This window comes from Pseudoliparis swirei, chromosome 22 (assembly GCF_029220125.1).
Source record: "Pseudoliparis swirei isolate HS2019 ecotype Mariana Trench chromosome 22, NWPU_hadal_v1, whole genome shotgun sequence".
Classification (NCBI taxonomy): domain Eukaryota; kingdom Metazoa; phylum Chordata; class Actinopteri; order Perciformes; family Liparidae; genus Pseudoliparis; species Pseudoliparis swirei.
In genome coordinates, this window is record NC_079409.1 from 878653 (window position 1) to 901870 (window position 23218).

At 44.9% G+C, this 23218-nt stretch overlaps 2 protein-coding genes across 5 annotated transcripts; one reads left to right on the forward strand and one right to left on the reverse strand.

Annotated features, from left to right (window-relative positions):
* Positions 1 to 1274: 1274 nt before the first annotated feature.
* On the forward strand, positions 1275 to 10896 carry polr3glb (RNA polymerase III subunit GL b). Of its 2 annotated transcripts, XR_008830546.1 has the most exons (9): positions 1275 to 2027; positions 5600 to 5788; positions 5905 to 6034; positions 6895 to 6963; positions 7045 to 7095; positions 7173 to 7255; positions 7332 to 7460; positions 8029 to 8177; positions 10286 to 10896. XR_008830546.1 is itself a non-coding variant. In XM_056406056.1 (8 exons), the coding sequence occupies exons 2-8, from the start codon at positions 5669 to 5671 to the stop codon at positions 8113 to 8115; spliced, it is 669 nt and encodes a 222-aa protein (XP_056262031.1). In that variant the 5' UTR covers positions 1275 to 2027; positions 5600 to 5668; the 3' UTR covers positions 8116 to 8312. The 2 variants fall into 2 exon arrangements, 1 of the variants encoding a protein (XP_056262031.1); XM_056406056.1 differs by lacking the exon at positions 10286 to 10896 and having other exon boundaries at positions 8029 to 8312.
* On the reverse strand, positions 8301 to 22993 carry bnipl (BCL2 interacting protein like). Of its 3 annotated transcripts, XM_056406053.1 has the most exons (10): positions 22813 to 22993; positions 15564 to 15644; positions 15438 to 15490; positions 15118 to 15348; positions 14750 to 14944; positions 14567 to 14669; positions 14220 to 14351; positions 14023 to 14109; positions 12856 to 12954; positions 8301 to 10450 (listed from the first exon to the last, which is right to left on the reverse strand). In XM_056406053.1, exons 1-10 carry the CDS (start codon positions 22839 to 22841, stop codon positions 10426 to 10428), a joined length of 1035 nt encoding a protein of 344 aa, XP_056262028.1. In that variant the 5' UTR covers positions 22842 to 22993; the 3' UTR covers positions 8301 to 10425. The 3 variants fall into 3 exon arrangements, with proteins under 3 accessions (XP_056262028.1, XP_056262029.1, XP_056262030.1); XM_056406054.1 differs by lacking the exon at positions 12856 to 12954; XM_056406055.1 differs by lacking the exons at positions 12856 to 12954; positions 14023 to 14109.
* Between the last annotated feature and the right edge of the window lie 225 nt (positions 22994 to 23218).

Consider the following 23218-nt stretch of genomic DNA (forward strand, 5'->3'; position numbering starts at 1 on the left):
TTTGCTGATCAACAAGAAGAGACAACAAACTTGATGTCCGAACAGGGACATGAAATTAACAACATTATCATCAAATTGTTATTATTAGTTATGATGGTGATCTTCATCACCATCATCATCAGGTTAAATCCAAATCATCAGAAACATGAGCAGCTTCAACAGAAACATGAAAACAAAACTCTTCTTCTGCTGCTTCTGCTCGTATTTCAATCGAAGAAGAAGAACTCCTGGAGGACCTGAAGTCCTGAAGGTCTGATTCAAACTGACCTCCTTGGGATGTGCGAGGGGAGGGGCCAGCGGGAGGGGTCAGAGAGATAGGCGGAATTGACCCTTAGGTCACGTGATGGGGGAGGGGCCACAGCTGAGGAGCTGCTGAATCCCAATGAGATGATGGAGATATATATACAGAGCTACCAACTCTCACGGTTTCGCCGTGTGACACACGCTTTTGCATGTTTTCACGCTCTCACGCCACACACCCAATTTCTCACGGCAAAAGAAATTCTGATTTTGGGCCGAGGCGCGTTGGTTTCTTTTCAAACTCTGCGACGATAGATGGCGCTAAGGAGCGCATCTATAAACCTGTTCGCTGCATAGACATCCTATTCACCCCAAAGAGTCCCGAAGTCAGCAACAGAAGAAGATTTTCAAACAGACACAACGAGCAGAGACTACGGTGTGTGAATGCAGGGCTCTCAAGTGTCACGCATTGAGCGTGACACTCACGCATTTCGGTCTTAAGTCACGCACTCCCGCCACACATCGTATTTCTCACGCTGAAAAAACTCGGCTATTTAATGTTTGAATGTGCCGCAGCACGCAAACATGAGCCGCGCTGCCCTCACCGTGGAGGAATCAAGCGCTCCCCTGGAGTTCTGCTGTGAGCCACTTATCAGCCAATCAAAAAGAAGAAATGGGCTACACAATAGCCAATCAGAAAACAACCCGTATCTGGGTAAGATTTAATCCAGCAACCAATGAAAATAAAGCATCCTGGATAGATATGTCACTCTTGCCTGTCTTCAAAACTTAAGAGCCCTGTTAATGATTCAATTAAGTACTCACTCTCTTAAACTTTAAATCTTGAAATAATGTGTTGTGTTTGTGCGTGTGATTTTGTGTGGTGATGTAAAGTCAGCTGTCATAAGGAGCAGCAGGAGAGCACCTTGTTAACCTCTTGGTATAACCTCTTGGTATAACCTCTTGGTATCCTGCATGCTCAACACATCAGAGCATTGTTTGTTTAAGTGTTTTATCTCTTTATTTACAGGCCTAGGAAAAGGAACCTCTCAAAAAAATTCCAAACAGCACTTTGAACAAGTAAGATGTATTATAAAGAATTTAACATAAAGACAGGACATTTGTGCAATAGAATTAGGCATGTTTTTGTAAATGAGAGTAGAGTTATTAAAAAACATTTTAATTCTTTAAGGTAGCAAAGATGTCTCGTAAAAGACCTTTGCCAGGCCAGAATGCCGAGTACAACATGGGTACAACGCCACATTTATTCAAATTTCCTGATATTATAGCCACCAGCGTGTGTGGCTGAGTGAGCGGCAACATTTTGGTCACCCCCGACAAAATCTCACTCCAAGGTTTTTTGAAAAGTTGGCAGCTCTGTATATATATACTGTACCTCTGAGAGTTAGTACAGTAGATGTAATACATTATAAGTAGTACTTTAACGTGTACAAGTACCTCGTACTTCATCGGAATCAGAAAGCAGTAAAGAACATGACGTCATGAACTGATATCTAATCTGTTTTGCTGTTGGGCTGTTCTTGTTTTTTTGTCCACCCTGTGTAACACACGTCGGACGACAGGTGGCGATGAGGCGCCGAAACCAAACACCACAGAAGAAGAAGCAGAATTAGCAGAAGAAGAAGGAGGAGGAGGAGGAAATGGCGCGCTGCTGGATGTAAACAAAGATGTCGGCCCGTCAGAATGAGCCGTTTGAATTCTGCGGAGTCCAACACGAAGAAGAAGAACAAGAAACAGCGTTCACTTCCGGAATATAAAGACTGAAGGTCTGTTTGTACCGGACCCGTAGGCTCGGGGACCAGGTTTCTCCAGAGTCCGACTGTAGACCCTGAAATGTTCCTGCACCTTTATACCGACATTCACGGTAAACGCATTCAAACCCCACACCGGGAGCGCGCGAGGGAGGTGAAGTTAGCGGACACACGTGACACAACATCCGGTCTTCAAAATAAGATGTCGACAAAGCGTATACTTGTATAGTCATTCAGATGATATTACACGTATTATCTTTAGTTGTATTTTCATCACGAGAAGCATGTTTTATACTTAATGTGAATATCATTTATTTGATGTAATTTCCATAATATTGGTCGACATCTTATTTTGACGACCGGATGTTGTATCACGTGGATCTCTATGCTAACTTCACCTCCTTCGCTTCCGGTGTGGCTGTTTGAATGTCGGTTTAAACGTGCACGGACATTTCAGGGTTTGCGGATCGGACCCGGATCCTGGTCCGTTTCAAAGACCAGGTCCAGGTCTGGGTTTAGAGAGTCCGGATCACAGGTTCTCTGCTGCTATGAATCTTGAAGTTACTGGTTTTATGACATCGGTCAAACATTACGCGGTTTATTAGGGTCCTCTTAGACTTCGTCGTAGAGGAACCTATTGTTTTTCTAAGAGTTATTATTTTTCTCTCCACGGAAACCTCGACTGGCCGCACACCTCAGACCGCACCCAAGTGAAATTTCACACGCATATCAGAACTCGTGAAAAATTTATGATTTTTTAGTTTTCGTATTTGTTTATAAAAAACTCTCTCTAGCGCTCCCTTGAGGTAGAAAGCTTATACTTTTTTTCAACAATGACCGATTGACTTGAAATTTGGTATACAGGTTCACCTGGACCTGCTCTACAAATAAGTTAATGGTGGCCATCAAATGCGCCTACTTAGATTTTCCGCCATTTTGAATTTTGTAAAAAAATATTTTTTTCACTTTTTTCCAAAACGCTTTGTCCGATTCATCCGAAAATTTCTGGGGTCCATTATTGGTTCAATGTCATCATAAGTACTGAAAATCTTGTTGATATTGTATTGCATTCAGAGAATATAGACCAATGAACATTCAAGGGGTGTGGCCTGATATTTGAAGTCACACAACTTCTACATTATTTGGCCTATCCTCACCAAATTGCTAGCCTATGTCCATATCGCATCCCTTAAACTACTTGATTTTTTTCAGAATATTTGAACATTAGGGGGCGCTGCAATAAATCCCTCAATATCTGCATTTTTACCCTTTTTTTAGCCTTTTTTCATGTTTTGGGCAGTTGTAAAACTGTTAACTCCTCCTAGAGCTTACACCCGATTCATTCCAAACTTGCCCAGTATGATCTTGAGACATTTGCCGTGAAAAATCTTTGAAAGATTTAAAAAATATTAAACTTTGTGCGGTGGGTCGAACATCAAAAAACACCATTCGCCATAAAAATCCAAGTTGATGGAACTCGCCCATACATTATGTAATGTGCTCCATATTTCTCATATATCATGACATACTGAGCCTTAACACATCCATATGCTAATTTTTAACTATGGTCTTAGCGCCACCTAATGGCAACAGGAAGTTACATGTTTTCTACTTTTATACACTGCTCCTCACAGATTATTCAGATCCCTCTCAAAATATACCAGAATAGATGTAAGACCTTGATAATGCTTCCCTGTGAAGGTCGTAATGACACGTTGAAGTGTGGCGAGTCGTAGCATCAGCAAACTTTGATCCTTCGCTGTGAACAAATAAACAATGTAATATGCTCGAAACGTGACTAAACTTGGCACACACATTTAGAGTCAAATATGTAGTTACCTGATATGATTTGAATCCTTCGGATTGACAATATGGCTCGATAGCGCCCCCTAGAATGAATTTTCGTTCAAAAGCCCAAGTTATTTGCCTCCAATGACGAATTGACTCGTAATTCAGCATACATCTCCGGTTGGACCTGCTCTACAAAAAATATTATTATGACCATAAGCTACGGCAACTTAGATTTTCCGCCATTTTGAATTTTGTTTAAACACTTTTTGTTTAACTCCTCCTAAACGCTTCGTCCGAATCATACACAACTTGTTGTGGTTCATTATTGGTTCAATGCCATCAGAAATCATGTTTGAAAGATTGTTGATATGTCATTGTTTTCAGAAGATATGGACCAATGAACATCCAAGGGGTGTGGCCTAATATGTAAAGACACCTAACTTCCAAATCACTTGGACTATCCTCACCAAATTTGTAGCCTATGTCCACAAAGACACCCTTAACCTACCTAGATTTTTTCATAATATTTGAACATTAGGGGGCGCTACAATCAATCCCTCAAAATATGCTTTTTTCATGTTTTTAGGGGTTATAAAACAGTTAACTCCTCCTAGAGCTTAAACCCGATTCATTCCAAATTTGGCCAGTATTGTCTTGAGACCTTTGTCTTGAAAAATCTTTGAAAGATTTCAAAAATATTAAACTATGTGCGTTTGCCGGACCGCAAAAACGCCATTCGCCATGAAAATTGACGTTGTTGTAACTCGCCATACATTATGGAATCTGCTCCATATTTCTCATACCTCATGACATACTGACCCTGAAGACATCCATATGCTAATTTTTGATTCTGGTCTTAGCACCAACTAGTGGCACTAGGAAGTTACATGTTTTTTACTTTTATACACTGCTCCTCAGATTATTCAGATCCTCTCAAAATATACCAGAATAGACCAAAGACCTTGATGATGCTTCCCTGTGGAGCTCGTAGCGCCACGTTGAATCACATTCACATGTAATTTACATGACAAGGTCTAGACTTCACATGGATACACATGATGCATGTATGTGTTCAAATTGTCACAGCGCCCCTGCTGGCAACCCTGGGCGCTCAAATCTGCTCCAAACTTCTCATGCTTCGTAGAATTCACGGCCTGAGGATATCAACAAGCCTTTTTTCACTCAGTCAAAGCGCCACCGACTAGCAAAGTAAAATCAGTGTCGCGTGACGAACGGTCAAACGCCCGAACGCCGTGCATGCGCTCGGCCGAGGGGGGGGCCGGCGTCCGGCCGGCACCCCCGACGTGCGAAGCAGGAAGAGGACCCGTTCATCGCTGCTTGCAGCTTTAATTGTGTTTGTATTCTGAGTTTCATCATCACGATAAACTCAAGAGGAAGAGGGAGGAGCCTGCAGTCCGCTGCGGTTATGAGAATAATAACAACCACACGTTGAGCCCACAGTGGGGAACTCATGGACCATCCCGTTATTCAGGAGCAACTGGGGGTTCAGCGCCTTGCTCAAGGGCACTTCAACATGTAGCTTACGATGGAGATCGAACCCGGTAATGAAGATGTGATGTCATCAAATGTCAAAAGTGATCGCACAGGAAGTCTGGACATTAGGCCCTGGCCTTGGTCCAGGTCCAGGCCTTGGTCCAGGTCCAGGCCCTGGCCTTGGTCCTGGTGTGAACTCACCTGATGAAGATCAGTGCTTTATGGAGATTAAATGTTAATTTGTTTAAAGAGTTTTCTTGTTTCATTTAAATGAACTGATGTCACCTGTTCCGTTTTTTCAGGAACCAGATCACCTCCAACCGGCTGCTGGTCCACTAGACCCGGTCCGACCCCGTGAACCTGGTCCCGTGATGGCGGGTGGAGGGGGGGGGCGTGGGCGCAGGATGATGAGCTTCAGCGTCGAGGCCGTCGGCATCAACAGAGGAGAAAGTTTACCCCCAAGTACCCACCAGCCCTCAGACCTGTTCCCTGTGAGACCACACACACACACACACAGAGCCCTCAGACCTCTTCATCACATGAACAGATCAGTCACTTCCATCACCTGACTGTGTGTGTGACATCTGACCTCTGTGTGTGTGTTCAGGTGATGGAGCAGAAGCCCCTCCCCCTGATGGGTGGAGAGGAGGCGGAGTATCTGTTGGCTCTCAAACAGGAGTTCAGAGGAGCCATGAAGACTCTGCCCTTCTTCATCCAGCCAGCTGCTGCAAAGAGAGGTCAGAGGTCACACACACAGATGTCAGAGGTCACACACCGAGAGGTCACACACAAAGAGGTCAGAGGTCACACAGAGGTCAGAGGTCACGCACACAGCAGGTCCTGGATCAGCTCAATTCAATTCAATTCAATTCAGTTTATTTGTATAGCCCAATTTCACAAATTACAAATTTGTCTCGGAGTGCTTTACAATCTGTACACATAGACATCCCTGCCCCAAAACCTCACATCGGACCAGGAAAAACTCCCAAATAACCCTTCAGGGGGGAAAAAAAGGGAAGAAACCTGCAGGAGAGCAACAGAGGAGGATCCCTCTCCTAGGATGGACAGATGCAATAGATGTAATGTGTACAGAAGGACAGATTTAGAGTTAAAATACATTCAATGAATATGACAGAGTGTATGAATAGTTCATAGTAGGCATATTCCACGATGGAGACCTCCACGATCCATCAGGCAGATGGCGGTGGGGAGGAGGAGTGGGCGGAGTCTCAACAGGACAGTGGCGTAGTCATGAGCAGGAATTCCACGACCCAGACGATCCATCAGGCAGATAGGATCTATGCCGTCTCATAGGGTCCGATGACCCCATGAGACGTAAAGTCAAAAGGACTTCCGGGGAGAAAGCAGAGTTAGTAACGTGTGATTGAGAGATGAAAATTCATCCTTAAGGAGAGAAAAAAGAGGAGATAGGTACTCAGTGCATCCTAAAACGTCCCCCGGCAGCTATAAGCCTATAGCAGCATATCAAGGGGCTGGACCAGGGCAAACCTGATTCAGCCCTAACTATAAGCTCAACACATCTTTAGCTGAATGTGAGCTTTATTGTGAAGGTCTTCATCCTGTGTTTCCTGTCCAGATGTGGAGAGATACTCTGATAAATATCACAACAGTGAGCAGACGGACGGACTGACGGACTGGAGTCCAGGTCAGACCCCTCATCAATAACCAGCATCTATATGATCACAATCTATCAATATAAAATATGAAATAAAATATTTTGTTTCAGACTGGAAAATATTCCCCAAAGAACTCAGAGTGAAAAAACCTCCTAGAGATGGTAAGTAGTAGTACACACAGTACAAAGTACACACAGTACACACAGTAATTAGTCTTTGCCCTGCTCCTCGTCTTCAGGTGTCTCAGCTGCCTGCCGCTCTGACAAACTGCAGTCGGGGCAGAAGAAGAAGGAGAAAGAGGAGGTGCTCCTCAAGCTGGAGGTGACTTATCCTCCAATCAGAGAGCAGAGCTCAACAACCAACCAGAACTCGGCACTAACCCTCTGTTCTGTGTTAGACTCTGCAGAAGAAGGAGGAGCAGCAGAGCTCAGAGGAGGAGGCAGAGGGAGAGGAGGAGAAGAAGAAGAAGCAGGAAGAAGAGGAGGCTGACGGAGAGGAGGAGTACGACGAGGAAGAGTTTGAGGAGGTGAGACATTTCATGAAGCTACGCAGTCCACCTTAACAAGTCTGTATCATCTCAGGCGTCCCCCTTAACACGTCTTCATCATCTCAGGTGTCCACCTTAACAAGTCTTCATCATCTCAGGCGTCCACCTTAACAAGTCAGCATCATCTCAGGCGTCCCCCTTAACACATCTTCATCATCTCAGGTGTCCACTTTAACAAGTGCATCATCTCAGGCGTCCACCTTAACAAGTCTTCATCATCTCAGGCATCCCCCTTAACACATCTTCATCATCTCAGGCGTCCACCTTAACAAGTCTTCATCATCTCAGGCGTCCACCTTAACAAGTCATCATCTCAGGTGTCCACCTTAACAAGTCTGCATCATCTCAGGCGTCCACCTTAACAAGTCTTCATCATCTCAGGCGCCCCCCTTAACACGTCTTCATCATCTCAGGCATCCACCTTAACAAGTCTTCATCATCTCAGGCGTCCACCTTAACAAGTCTTCATCATCTCAGGCGTCCACCTTAACAAGTCTGCATCATCTCAGGCGTCCACCTTAAGTCTCGTGTCTCCCTGTGTCTGCAGGAGACGGATTACATCATGTCCTACTTTGACAACGGAGAGGAGTTCGGAGGAGACAGCGACGAGAACCCGGACGAGGCTATATACTGAAACACAAACACACACATACTGAACACACACACACTGTCATCAGCAGCGTTGCGTCTCTACAGGTGAACGTCAACAGTTTTATAAACAGACGGATCAATAACGACTCAAGTTTTAGAGTTAATTGAAAAGTTTTTAAAGATTTTATATCAATGTTTTATGTGTTAAAATAAACTGACGAGTTCATGTTATATATCAAAGTGTTTATTTTATAATTTATTTATAGATATATATGTATATATATACAGTGCATCTGGAAAGTATTCACAGCGCTTCACTTTTCCCACATGTTGTTATGTTACAGCCTTATTCCAAAATGGATTAAATTCATTATTTTCCTCAACATTCTACACACAAAAACCCATAATGACAAAGTGAAAACTGTTTTTTGCACATTTATTAAGTTTTATAGCTTCTCTCATCAGCAAAACAGTTTTCAGCTATGCTAACATAATTGCACAAGGGTTTTCAAGGGTTTTCTAATCATCCATTAGTCTTCTAAGGCGATAACACAATGTACCATTAGAACACTGGAGTGATGATGAAATGGGCCTCTATACACCTCTGGAGATATGTCATTAGAAACCAGACGTTCCACCTAGAAGAGTCATTTACCACATTAACAATGTAGAGAGGGTATTTATGATTGATTTAATGTTATCTTCATTGAAAAAACAATGCTTTTCTTTGAAAAATAAAGACATTTCTAAGTGATCCCAAACTTTTGAACGGTAGTGTATACATACATATATACACATATATATACATATATATAAACATATATGTATATATATTAGGGCTGTCAATCGATTACAAAAAATTAGCTAATTAATCGCGATTAAAAAAAATGTTTTCTTCTTTTTAAAGACCAAACTTCCCACAGAGCTGTTTTCAAAGAGGCTCCTACCTATAAAGGGCCAGCGAGGTATTTAATATTGTGGATGATAAATTGTTTCTTCAGTGAAACATCAGATTAGTAAAAAAAAAAAAGTATATTGAGACCCCATTGGTCCTGTCATCTTTACCACTGAACAGCAGAACCAGTGGCCTTGGTAACTGACTGACATTCACATATGTCCTGTTCAACCTCTGGAGGCTGGGGGCATTTTATACATTTTACAACAACAACAAAAATTCACTGTTTAAAGTCTTTTGCATGTGACACACCCCCACGTGTTATACATCAAACATTCCAGAACAATCTCAGCTCTATTCAATGAGGCTCAGTTGTCCTGGTGCCGTGTTCTCTGCTCTCTGACTGTCAGGCTGTTAATGAGCCTCACCTGTGAGGTGGGAGGTCCTTTGTGATTTACTGAGTGTTCATTGGTTGTTTCTTACCCAAAATGTTGACAGACAAACGGATTGACCAATCACGGTGAAGGTTTCGTGTGACGAGTTCTTTCCGCGCCGCGTCCCCCGACACGTCGCCCCTCGGTTCCTCTGTGTATCAGAGGGGGAGACGGGAGGAAGGAGGAGCAGGAGGAAACCCGACTGATTCATCCACGAGTTAAACTCATTTATGCTCCTTATTTTCGTGGAGAAATAATTGTTTTAAAAACGGAAACAGTGTCAAACCGTACTGCCGCGGTTTGACACTCGGTTTGAGTGTAAAAACTTCAACGAACACTGGAAGTAAACAAAGTTGCGTTAATTGCGTTAAAATATTTTAGTGCGTTAACGCGGCCAAATTAATCGCATAGATTAACGCGTTAACGCTGACAGCCCTAATATATATATATATACACAGCTTCATTAAAGCCGTTTCCTCTTCAGTCACTTCCTGCTGACGGCTTCAATCTACATTTACACTTAAGTTTGGAAATCTACTTCCTGTCGGAGAATTGGGCTTAAAACAAACTACAATGCCTTTGTTTGGTTGGTGGTGTGTTCACTGACACTGGTTAAAAGCATGCTGTGACCTTTGACCTCCAGTCCGTCTGCAGCGCTAACGTTCTTCAGGGGTGTTTCAGGGGTCTTCAGGGGTCCTCAGGGTCTTCAGGGGTCTTGAGGGGTCTTCAGGGGTCCTCAGGGTCTTCAGGGGTCCTCAGGGTGTTTCAGGGTCTTCAGGGGTCTTGAAGGTGCTTCAGGGGTCTTGAGGGTGCTTCAGGGGTCCTCAGGGGTCTTCAGTATTCAAGTCCACAAATACAAACTCCGTTCTTTTGTTCTCCTGCAGCATTCTATTGATCCGTGATTGGTTACCTCCGGGTCACCATCAATGAACCCAGTCGGCTCTGAACAGGCAGGAGGTCAAAGGTCACTGGGATGAGATGACCTTTGACCTCTGAGGAACCATCCGGTCTGTCCACCGCTGTGTCATCTGTTCAACTTCTTATCAAACCTGCAGGAAGAAAGACAGATCTTCAGTCAGCAGAACCACAATAGAGCCATTAGAACTACAATAGAGCAACAACTGAACTACAATAGGGTAACAACAGAACTACAATAGAGCAACAACAGAACTACAACTGAACTACACGAGTAACAACAGAACTACAATAGAGCAACAACAGAACTACACTAGAGTAACAAAAGAACTACACTAGAGTAACAACAGAACTACAATGGAGTAACAACAGAACTACACTAGAGTAACAACAGAACTGCAATGGAGTAACAACAGAACTACAATGGAGTAACAACAGAACTACAATGGAGTAACAACAGAAATGCAATGGAGTAACAACAGAACTACAATGGAGTAACAACAGAACTACAACAGAGTAACACCAGAACTACAATAGAGTAACAACAGAACTGCAATGGAGTAACACCAGAACTACACTAGAGTAACAACAGAACTACACTAGAGTAACAACAGAACTACACTAGAGTAACAGAACTACAATAGAGTAACAACAGAACTACACTAGAGTAACAACAGAACTACACTAGAGTAACAGAACTACAATAGAGTAACAACAGAACTACACTAGAGTAACAACAGAACTACAATAGAGTAACACCAGAACTACAATAGAGTAACACCAGAACTACAATAGAGTAACAGAACTACAATAGAGTAACAGAACTACAATAGAGTAACAACAGAACTACAATAGAGTAACACCAGAACTACAATAGAGTAACAGAACTACAATAGAGTAACAACAGAACTACAATAGAGTAACAACAGAACTACAATAGAGTAACACCAGAACTACACTAGAGTAACAACAGAACTGCAATGGAGTAACAACAGAACTACACTAGAGTAACAGAACTACAATAGAGCAACAACAGAACTACACTAGAGTAACAACAGAACTACACTAGAGTAACAACAGAACTACAATAGAGTAACAACAGAACTACACTAGAGTAACAACAGAACTACAATAGAGTAACAGAACTACAATAGAGTAACACCAGAACTACAATAGAGTAACAGAACTACAATAGAGTAACACCAGAACTACAATAGAGTAACAGAACTACAATAGAGTAACAACAGAACTGCAATGGAGTAACACCAGAACTACAATGGAGTAACAACAGAACTACAACGGAGTAACACCAGAACTACAATAGAGTAACAACAGAACTGCAATGGAGTAACACCAGAACTACACTAGAGTAACAACAGAACTACAATAGAGTAACAGAACTACAATAGAGTAACACCAGAACTACAATAGAGTAACACCAGAACTACAATAGAGTAACAGAACTACAATAGAGTAACAACAGAACTGCAATGGAGTAACAACAGAACTACAATGGAGTAACAACAGAACTACAACAGAGTAACACCAGAACTACAATAGAGTAACACCAGAACTACACTAGAGTAACAACAGAACTACACTAGAGTAACAACAGAACTACAATAGAGTAACAGAACTACAATAGAGTAACACCAGAACTACAATAGAGTAACACCAGAACTACAATAGAGTAACAGAACTACAATAGAGTAACAACAGAACTGCAATGGAGTAACAACAGAACTACAATGGAGTAACAACAGAACTACAACAGAGTAACACCAGAACTACAATAGAGTAACAACAGAACTGCAATGGAGTAACACCAGAACTACACTAGAGTAACAACAGAACTACACTAGAGTAACAGAACTACAATAGAGTAACAACAGAACTACACTAGAGTAACAACAGAACTACACTAGAGTAACAGAACTACAATAGAGTAACAACAGAACTACACTAGAGTAACAACAGAACTACACTAGAGTAACAACAGAACTACAATAGAGTAACAGAACTACAATAGAGTAACAACAGAACTACAATAGAGTAACAACAGAACTACAATAGAGTAACAACAGAACTACAATAGAGTAACAACAGAACTACACTAGAGTAACAACAGAACTGCAATGGAGTAACAACAGAACTACACTAGAGTAACACCAGAACTACACTAGAGTAACAACAGAACTACACTAGAGTAACAACAGAACTACAATAGAGTAACAGAACTACAATAGAGTAACAGAACTACAATAGAGTAACAACAGAACTACAATAGAGTAACAGAACTACAATAGAGTAACACCAGAACTACAATAGAGTAACAGAACTACAATAGAGTAACAGAACTACAATAGAGTAACACCAGAACTACAATAGAGTAACAACAGAACTACAATAGAGTAACATAACTACAATAGAGTAACACCAGAACTACAATAGAGTAACAGAACTACAATAGAGTAACACCAGAACTACAATAGAGTAACAGAACTACAATAGAGTAACAGAACTACAATAGAGTCCTTACTGCCGGATGACGTCAGGGACCTGCAGCGTTGCCGTGGGGATGATCTGAGACAACTCATGGAGACTCCTCACGAACCGGATCTTAGTGCTGAACTTCTCACTGGGGGGGGGGGGGGTATTGATTAGGATATGATGATGTTATTATTGATGTTATTAATGTTATTATTTATGTTGTTATTGATGTTATTGATGATATTATTATTGATGTTATTATTGTTATTGTTGATGTTATTATTGATGATATTATTATTGATGTTATTTATGTTATTATTGATATTATTGATGTTATTATTGATGTTATTGATTATATTATTATTGATGTTATTGATTATATTATTATTGATGTTATTGATGATGTTATTATTGATGTTATTGATTATATTATTATTGATGTTATTAATTATATTATTATTGATGTTATTGATTATATTATTATTTGTTATTATTGATGTTATTATTGATATTGATTATATTATTATTGATGTTATTTATTATATTATTATTTGTTATTATTGATGTTATTGATTATATTATTATTGATGTTATTGATGATGTTATTATTGATGTTATTGATTATATTATTATTGATGTTATTGATGATGTTGTTGATGTTATTATTTATGTTATTGATGAAGTTATTGATGATGTTATTGATGATATTATTGATGTTATTGATGATATTATTATTGATTATGTTATTGTTGATGTTATTGATGTTGTTATTGATGATGTTATTATTTTTGTTATTAATTATATTATTGATGTTATTGATGATATTATTATTGATGATGTTATTGTTGATGTTATTGATGTTATTATTGATGTTGTTATTGATGATGTTATTATTGATGTTATTGATGATGTTATTGATGATGTTATTATTGATGTTATTGATGATGTTATTGATGTTATTAATTATATTATTGATGTTATTGATATTATTATTGATGTTATTATTGATGTTATGGATGATGTTATGGTTGATGTTATTATTGATGTTATTGATGATGTTATTGATGTTGTTATTGTTGATGTTATTGATGAGGTTATTATTGATGTTATTGATGATGTTATTGATGTTGTTATTGCTGATGTTATTATTGATGTTATTGATGAGGTTGTTATTGATGTTATTGATGATGTTGATGTTATCGATGCTGCTCCAGACCTAATGAAGGGCTTGATCACAGTGAGCAGGGCTCTGATGGACCAGGCCGGGTGGACCACCAGCAGCCCCTTCAGGTCCTTCTTCAGCCTGCACACACAACACAGAAGCCCTGAGACCCCCTCCAGGCATTGAAGGAGGAGTACAGAGGTGTTAAGCTCCACCCCTCAGGGCTGCCCCAGAGGGGGAACCCAGCGTACCTCCTGTCGATGGAGGCGTAGCACTGGTGGAGCCACTTCATGGAGGGCAGCTTGTTCCTGGGGGCCACGGCACAGAGGCAGACCAGCAGGTAGTTCTCTGAGACCATCAGGTCCAGGGTCCCCACGATGTACCTGACACACACACACACACACACACACACACACACACACACACACACACACACACACACACACACACACACACACACACACACACACACACACACACACACACACACACACACACACACACACACACACACACACACACACACACACACACACACACACACCCTCGTTATCCGGCTTCCTGTTGACGCGGCGGGTCATGTGACGCGATGTCTCACCTGAACAGGTGGTCCATGACGTACTCGTAGTTCTCCACCGTGTTGGGCGGCAGGTAGCAGGCGGTGAACAGGACCACAGCGTTCATCTCGTCTCCATAGTAACCTGACAGCCAATCGGACACAGAGGGAGGAGTCACATGGGATGTTACAGAGCCAGATGCGTACGGGTGTGTGACCTCTGACCTCCGTGGGACAGGACCTGCAGGTACGGCTCCAGGACGCTCATGTTGACGTGGTACTCGTGTCCAGAGAAGGAGAACCTCCTCCAGCGGCGCCCCCTGGTGTCCACCTGGTCCAGGTCCATCAGGCCCTCATTCTGCTCCAACGGGCTCCGGGGCACGGGCCCAGAACCGGCCCCCGCCATCCGGGGGAGGTCGTCTGTTCAGGGAGAGGTCAAGGGTCAGGTCTTCTATGAAGGAGAGGTCAGGGGGAGGTCTTCTATGAAGGAGAGGTCAGGGGTCAGGGGGAGGTCTTCTATTAATGAGAGGTCAAGGGTCAGGGGGAGGTCTTCTATGAAGGAGAGGTCAGCGAGAGGTCAGGTGGCGTCTCACCGTACCACTCCAGCTCGTGCACGCCGTCGGGCAGCGTGCCGGTCTCGCTGCCCGACGGCGTCTCCAGGGCCTCCAGGTTGATGTCCAGCGACGGCGTCTCCGACAGCGCGGCGGCCGAGAAGCCGTCGTGAGAGTCTCTGCGGCTCAGAGTGAGGCTGAGGGACGGGGCCACCAGGCGCTTCTTAGCCCCGCCCTCAATGGCCGCCGATAGGGCGAGGCTGGTGGGCGGAGCTGAGGGGAGAGGAAGGGGCGGGGCAAAGCGGCCTGTAAATATGCACGTGTCCTGGTGCCCGTTTCCTCTTCATGTCTCAACTGGTCACCTGGCTGCTCGTCTCCGGATTCCTCGGGACTCCCACAGTCCTCTGGGAGGGGCCTGGACCAGAGGTCAAAGGTCACGCTACAGATACACACATATATGAATAATATGAATGTATGCGTGTTCTGACCGGGGGAAGCCGTCGTCCTGCCACTCCTCCCTCAGCTCCATGTCCTGGATGTTTGGGGGAACCGAGGCCCCGACAGGAGACCTGCAGGACCAGAACCAGGTCTACGGTCAACGCCTCGTAAACGGTACAAGCAGGTAAACAAGCAGGTAAACAAGCAGGTAAACACAACGTGACCCCAGTTGTGCGACTTTCTACATCATAATAGTTTATTTGAGAAATTTCAATCAGGATTTAGAAAACACCACAGCACCGAGACGGCACTGGTGAAAATTACAAATGACCTCTTAATGGCAGCAGATAAAGGACTCCTCTCTGTCCTGGTCTTGTTAGACCTTAGTGCTGCATTCGACACCATTGACCATGACATCCTGTTACAGAGACTGGAGCAGTCGATTGGCATTTCAGGCACGGCACTAATTTGGTTTAAATCCTATTTATCAGATCGATCTCAGTTTGTATTTGTAAACGATGACGCCTCGATAACCACCAACGTTAATCACGGAGTTCCACAAGGTTCTGTGCTTGGACCAATTTTATTTACCTTATACATGCTTCCTTTGGGCAATATTATCAGGAAACACTCCATAAACTTTCATTGTTATGCAGATGACACTCAACTATATTTATTGATAAAACCAGAGGAGCAACCAACTCGGTAAAATTCAAGCATGTCTTAAAGACATAAAACATGGATGACCTGCAACTTCTTGATGTTAAACTCAGACAAAACCGAAGTAATTTTAATCGGCCCTGAGCACCTCAGAGATCAGTTATCTGGTGATGTGGTTTCTGTAGAGGCATTGCTCTAGCATCCAACACCACTGTAAAGAATCTTGGCGTTATCTTTGATCGGGACTTGTCCTTTAACTCCACGTAAAGCAAATCTCAAGGACTGCATTCTTTCATCTACGTAATATTTCAAAAATCAGGCACATCTTGTCTCAAAAGATGCAGAAAATTGGTTCACGTTCGTTACTTCGAGACTGGATTACTGCAACTCCTTATTAGCAGGCTGCTCTAATAAATCTCTTAGGTCCCTCCAGTTGATCCAGAATGCTGCAGCTCGTGTTCTCACTAAAACTAAGAAAGAGATCACATCACTCCTGCACTAGCTGCTCTGCACTGGCTCCCAGTAAAATCAAGAATCACTTTTAAAATTCTTCTCTTAACCTACAAAGCCTTGATTGGTGATGCTCCATCATATCTTAAGGAGCTTGTAGTACCATATTGACTGGAGCTCGCTCACTAAATGCGGGACTACTTGTAGTTCGAGTCTTAAAGTAGAATGGGAGCTACAGACTTATAGTTAGGGCTGAATCAGGTTTGCCCTGGTCCAGCCCTAACGTCCAGTCTCTGGAAAATAAGATGGATGATGTTAGGCAAGGATCAGATTCAACGGGACATGAGGGACTGTAATATCTTTTGTCTGCATGGCTGACCCGCTGGTGCCGGATCGAGTCATATGCCCAACCGAGTCCTTCTCTGTTTTCCGTGCAGACAGAACGGAAGAGTCTGGTAAATCTAAGGGTGGAGGGGTCTGCTTCATGACAAACAACATGTGGTGCGACCCCAAGAACATTAAGACTCTTTCTCGCTCCTGCCGAACCTGGAACATCTGACGATCTCATGCCGTCCATTCTACCTTCCCCGGGAGTTCAGCTCGGTCATCACCACAGCCGTCTACATACCACCACAAGCGGACACCGACGTAATATCGGACCTACATGATGTGTTATGTCGGCATCAGAACAAGTATCCCGACGGCTGTGGTGGTGGCTGGGGACTTTAATAGGCTAACCTAAAAAGTCATGCCGAACTTTCACCAGCACATTGTGCTACCAGAGGAAAGAACGTTGGACCACTGCTATACGCCATTCAAGAGAGGCTACAAGGCTGTCTCTCCCTCCGATCGGACCATGCCGCGTTTTTCTGCTTCCGAGTACCAAAGATCGCGAAGCGGTAGTGACGAGCGCGGTGGTCTGACCAATCAGAGGCTGAGCTACAGGACGCTCTGCGTGTCGTCGACTGGGACATGATCCAATCCAGTTCCAGTGACGTCAGCGAAGATGGAAGTAGCAATGAGCCTCATAGCAAAACGGACACCATCGCCCCACGGTAAAGTTAGGGTCTTTCCTAACCAAAAGCCGTGGGTTGATAGATCCATCCGTGAAGCTGTGTGCTGCCTATAACTCCGGTCTTGTATCCGCAACATGGACGGTACAAGGCAGCGGTCTATGGACTGAGGAGGTGAAGAAGGCCAAGAGGAGTGCGCAGACAGAGTGGAATCACAGATGGAGCAGCGCGACACCAGGCGCCTATGGCAGGGGCTACGGACTATCACAGACTACCAGAGCAGACCAATGGTGAGTGCGCGGACGACCTGAACTCATTTATGCACGGTTTGAGGCTAGCAACAACAGCTAGCTTCGCTAACAACAACACCGTTAAGCGTGAAAGGTGAGTTCTACCGCTGGATGAACACACACACTCTGTGACCGAGCACAGTGTGAGGAGGGCTCTGTTGAGGGTGAACACCAGGAAAGCTGCAGGTCCAGATGGCATATCTGGGCGAGTACTGAAGACCTGTGCTAACCAGCTAGCTCCAGTGTTCACCACAATATTCAACCTCTCCTGGCTGAGTCCGTGGTCCCCGCCTGCTTCAAGAGATCCACTATTGTCCCTGTGCCCAAGAATGCTTCTCCAGCATGTATGAATGACTACCCCTCACCTCGGTGGTCATGAAATGCTTTGAGAGGCTGATAAAGGACTACATCTGCGCCTTCCTCCCTTCCTCCATGGACCCGCTGCAGTTTGCTTATCGCCCAAACAGATCCACAGATGATGCTGTCTCCCAGGTACTGCACCTCTCATCTGGATAGCCAGAGGGGGCTATGTGAGACTGCTGTTCATTGATTATAGTTCAGCGTCCCTCCAGACTGGCGGGCAGGCTGATTGAGCTGGGACTGAACACCCGCCTGTGTGCTTGGATCCTGGACTTCCTGACCGCCAGGCCACAGGTGGTCAGGGTGGGCAGACACTCCTCCAAATCCTCACCCTGAACACAGGATCCCCCAGGGTTGCGTCCTCAGCCCCTACTGTACTCCCTGTACACACATGACTGTGTGGCCAGGTTCAGCTCAACACCATCATCAAGTTTGCGGATGACACAGTGGTGGTGGGCCTGATCTCCGAGAAGGCCTACCTGGAGGAAGTTGCTGATCTGTCACTCTGGTGCCAGGACAACAGCCTCATCATGAATGTCACCAAAACTAAGGAGCTGATTGTGGACTTTAGGAGGTACAACAACAGAGGACGACTCACCACTGGACTACTGTGGAGAGGGTGAGGTATAAAGTCCACATCACGAGGATCTGACATGGTCAACAAACACAGACACTCTGGTGAGAAAGGCACCACCTCAGGCAGCTGAGGAAATTTAAAGTTTCCCAGAGGATCCTTCAGTCCTTCTACTCTGGAGCTGTAGAGCCTGACAGGAAGCATCACAGCCTGGTTTGGCAACTGCTCCGCTCAGGACAGGAAGGCTCCCACCCTGCAGGACTTGTACACCAGGAGGTGCAGAGCCGGAGACGGCAGGAACATGAATGATCCACACCACCCCAGCAACAGACTGTTTCAGCTGCGGTCAGGCAGGCGCCCGTAGTCACGCTGCAAGACCAGAGAGCCTGAGACGGAGTTTCATTCCGCAGGCCATCAGGACTGTGAACCACACACACACACACACACACACACACACACACACACTTACTGTAAATATTGTGTTGTTTTTATTGTAAATAGTGTGTACTTGTTGCCCTTACATTCCTGCTGAGCATTGCCACTTTCATTTCACTGCACACCCTGTGTGTGTATGTGACAAATAAAACATCTTGAATCTTGAATCTTGAATCTTGTAAAGAATCTTGGCGTTATCTTTGATCGGGACTTGTCCTTTAACTCCCACGTAAAGCAAATCTCAAGGACTGCATTCTTTCATCTACGTAATATTTCAAAATCAGGCACATCTTGTCTCAAAAGATGCAGAAAAATTTGAGACTGGATTACTGCAACTCCTTATTAGCAGGCTGCTCTAATAAATCTCTTAGGTCCCTCCAGTTGATCCAGAATGCTGCAGCTCGTGTTCTCACTAAAACTAAGAAAAGAGATCACATCACTCCTGCACTAGCTGCTCTGCACTGGCTCCAGTAAAATCAAGAATCACTTTTAAATTATTCTCTTAACCTACAAAGCCTTGATTGGTGATGCTCCATCATATCTCAAGGAGCTTGTCGTACCATATTGCCCACTAGAGAGCTACGCTACTAAATGCGGGACTACTTGTAGTTCCTAGAGTCTTAAAAAGTAGAATGGGAGCCAGAGCCTTTAGTTATCAAGCTCCTCTTTATGGAACCAGCTTCCACCTTCAGTCCGGGAGGCAGACACAGTCACCTCGTTTAAGAGTAGACTTAAGACCTTCCTCTTGACAGAGCTTATAGTTAGGCTGAATCAGGTTCACCTGGTCCAGCCCCTTGATATGCTGCTATAGGCTTATAGCTGCCGGGACGTTAGGATGCACTAGTACCTATCTCCTCTTTTTCTCTCCTTAAGGATGAATTTTCATCTCTCAATCACACGTTACTAACTCTGCTTTCTCCCGGGTCCTTGTGACTTCACGTCTCATGGGGTCATCGGACCCTATGAGACGGCATAGATCCTATCTGCCTGATGGATCATCGAGGTCTGGGTCGTGGAATTCCTGCCACCAACTACGCCACTGTCCTGTTGAGACTCCGCCCACTGTTGAGACTCCGCACTCCGCCCACTCCTCCCCACCGCCATCTGCCTGATGGATCGTGGAGGTCTCCATCGTGGAATATGCCTACTATGAACTATTCATCCACTCTGTCATATTCATTGAATGTATTTTAACTCTAAATCTGTCCTTCTGTACACATGACATCTATTGTTCTGTCCATCCTGGAGAGGGATCCTCCTCTGTTCTCTCCTGCAGGTTTCTTCCCTTTTTTTTCCCCCTGAAGGGTTATTTGGGAGTTTTTCCTGGTCCGATGTGAGGTTTTGGGGCAGGGATGTCTATGTGTACAGATTGTAAAGCACTCCGAGACAAATTTGTAATTTGTGAAATTGGGCTATACAAATAAACTGAATTGAATTACCTGTGGTCAGGTGACTTCAGGGAGCAGCCGTTACAACCTGAATCAGAACCGGCCCGACGGCTCTGATTCAGTTGAATACACTGAGCAGGTAGGGCAGGGGTCTGGGCGTGGCTCTATTGTTCCTCTGTTTGTTGCTCCAAACACGGCGCCCGCAGGTAACCAGCGCGATTTGCTCAGGTCTTTCAGGTGGTGGTGAGCTGTTTCATGTGGTCAGAACCGCCCGACGGTTTCTGATCAGGTTGTGTCAGTAGACACACCTGTGCAGGGGTGCGTCTGTGGCCCATTTGTTTGTTGTTCCACTGTTCCTGACACGCCCACCTGCAGGTAACCACGGCGATGTTTGCTCAGGTCACAGGGAACGATGACTAGCTGTTTCATGTGGTGGTGGTTCTGGTGCCCCCTGTGGACTAAAGTGGTAGTGTTGGTTCTGCCCCCTGTGGACTAAAGTGGTAATGTTGGTTCTGGTTCCCCCTGTGGACTAAAGTGGTAGTTTGGTTCTGCTGCCCCCTGTGGACTAAAGTGGTAGTGTTGGTTCTGCCCCCTGTGGACTAAAGTGGTAGTGTTGGTTCTGCCCCCTGTGGACTAAAGTGGTAGTGTTGGTTCTGGTACCCCCTGTGGACTAAAGTGGTAGTGTTGGTTCTGCCCCCTGTGGACTAAAGTGGTAGTGTTGGTTCTGCCCCCTGTGGACTAAAGTGGTAGTGTTGGTTCTGCTGCCCCCTGTGGACTAAAGTGGTAGTGTTGGTTCTGGTGCCCCCTGTGGACTAAAGTGGTAGTGGTGGTTCTGATGCCCTCTGTGGACTAAAGTGGTAGTGTTGGTTCTGCCCCCTGTGGACTAAAGTGGTAGTGTTGGTTCTGGTGCCCCCTGTGGACTAAAGTGGTAGTGTTGGTTCTGGTGCCCCCTGTGGACTAAAGTGGTAGTGTTGGTTCTGCCCCCTGTGGACTAAAGTGGTAGTGTTGGTTCTGATGCCCCCTGTGGACTAAAGTGGTAGTGTTGGTTCTGGTGTCGCCTGTGGTCTAAAGTGGTAGTGTTGGTTCTGCCCCCTGTGGACTAAAGTGGTAGTGTTGGTTCTGCCCCCTGTGGACTAAAGTGGTAGTGTTGGTTCTGCTGCCCCCTGTGGACTAAAGTGGTAGTGTTGGTTCTGGTGCTCCCTGTGGACTAAAGTGGTAGTGTTGGTTCTGGTGCTCCCTGTGGACTAAAGTGGTAGTGTTGGTTCTGCCCCTGTGGACTAAAGTGGTAGTGTTGGTTCTGCCCCTGTGGACTAAAGTGGTAGTGTTGGTTCTGCCCCATGTGGACTAAAGTGGTAGTGTTGGTTCTGCCCCTGTGGACTAAAGTGGTAGTGTTGGTTCTGGCGCCCCATGTGGACTAAAATGGTAGTGTTGGTTCTGGTGCCCCCCTGTGGACTAAAGTGGTAGTGTTGGTTCTGCTGCCCCCTGTGGACTAAAGTGGTAGTGTTGGTTCTGCTGCCCCCTGTGGACTAAAGTGGTAGTGTTGGTTCTGGCCCCCTGTGGACTAAAGTGGTAGTGTTGGTTCTGGTGCCCCCTGTGGACTAAAGTGGTAGTGTTGGTTCTGCCCCCTGTGGACTAAAGTGGTAGTGTTGGTTCTGGCCCCCTGTGGACTAAAGTGGTAGTGTTGGTTCTGGTGCCCCCTGTGGACTAAAGTGGTAGTGTTGGTTCTGACGCCCCCTGTGGACTAAAGTGGTAGTGTTGGTTCTGGTGCCCCCTGTGGACTAAAGTGGTAGTGTTGGTTCTGCCCCCTGTGGACTAAAGTGGTAGTGTTGGTTCTGACGCCCCCTGTGGACTAAAGTGGTAGTGTTGGTTCTGACGCCCCCTGTGGACTAAAGTGGTAGTGTTGGTTCTGACGCCCCCTGTGGACTAAAGTGGTAGTGTTGGTTCTGACGCCCCCTGTGGACTAAAGTGGTAGTGTTGGTTCTGAACGCGACCGCCGGCTCCAAAACAAAAACACACACCAAACTGAAACTCAACTTCCTCTTTCTACAGGAACAGGAAACACACACACACACACACACACAAAGTCACACACATACACAGACGCTCTCTCTCTCTCTCTCTGGACCTACCCGTGTGTGTGGGCTCTGGGGGAGCTCATGATGTCACGGTGATGTCACAGTGATGTCACGGCGTGCTGACCAGCGTCTCCGTCGTCCTCTCTCTCTCTGGGGGAGTTCCCTCTCAGACTCAATGTGTCTCGCCCCTCACCCTCTCTCTCTGTGTGTCTCTCTCTTCCTTCCTCTCTGTGTCTCTTTCTCTCCGTCTCTCTGTGTCTCTCTCTCTTCCTTCCTCTCTCTCTCTGTGTCTCTTTCTCTCCGTCTCTCTCTGTGTCTCTTTCTCTCCGTCTCTCTCTCTCTTTCCCCCCCGACAGGTTTGGCTGCATTTCCCAGCAGAGTCCTCCCATCCGATTGGCCGACACTCACCTGCTCTGTGCGCAGGTGAGGCAGCTTCACTCTGAACCAATCGGAAGCAAAG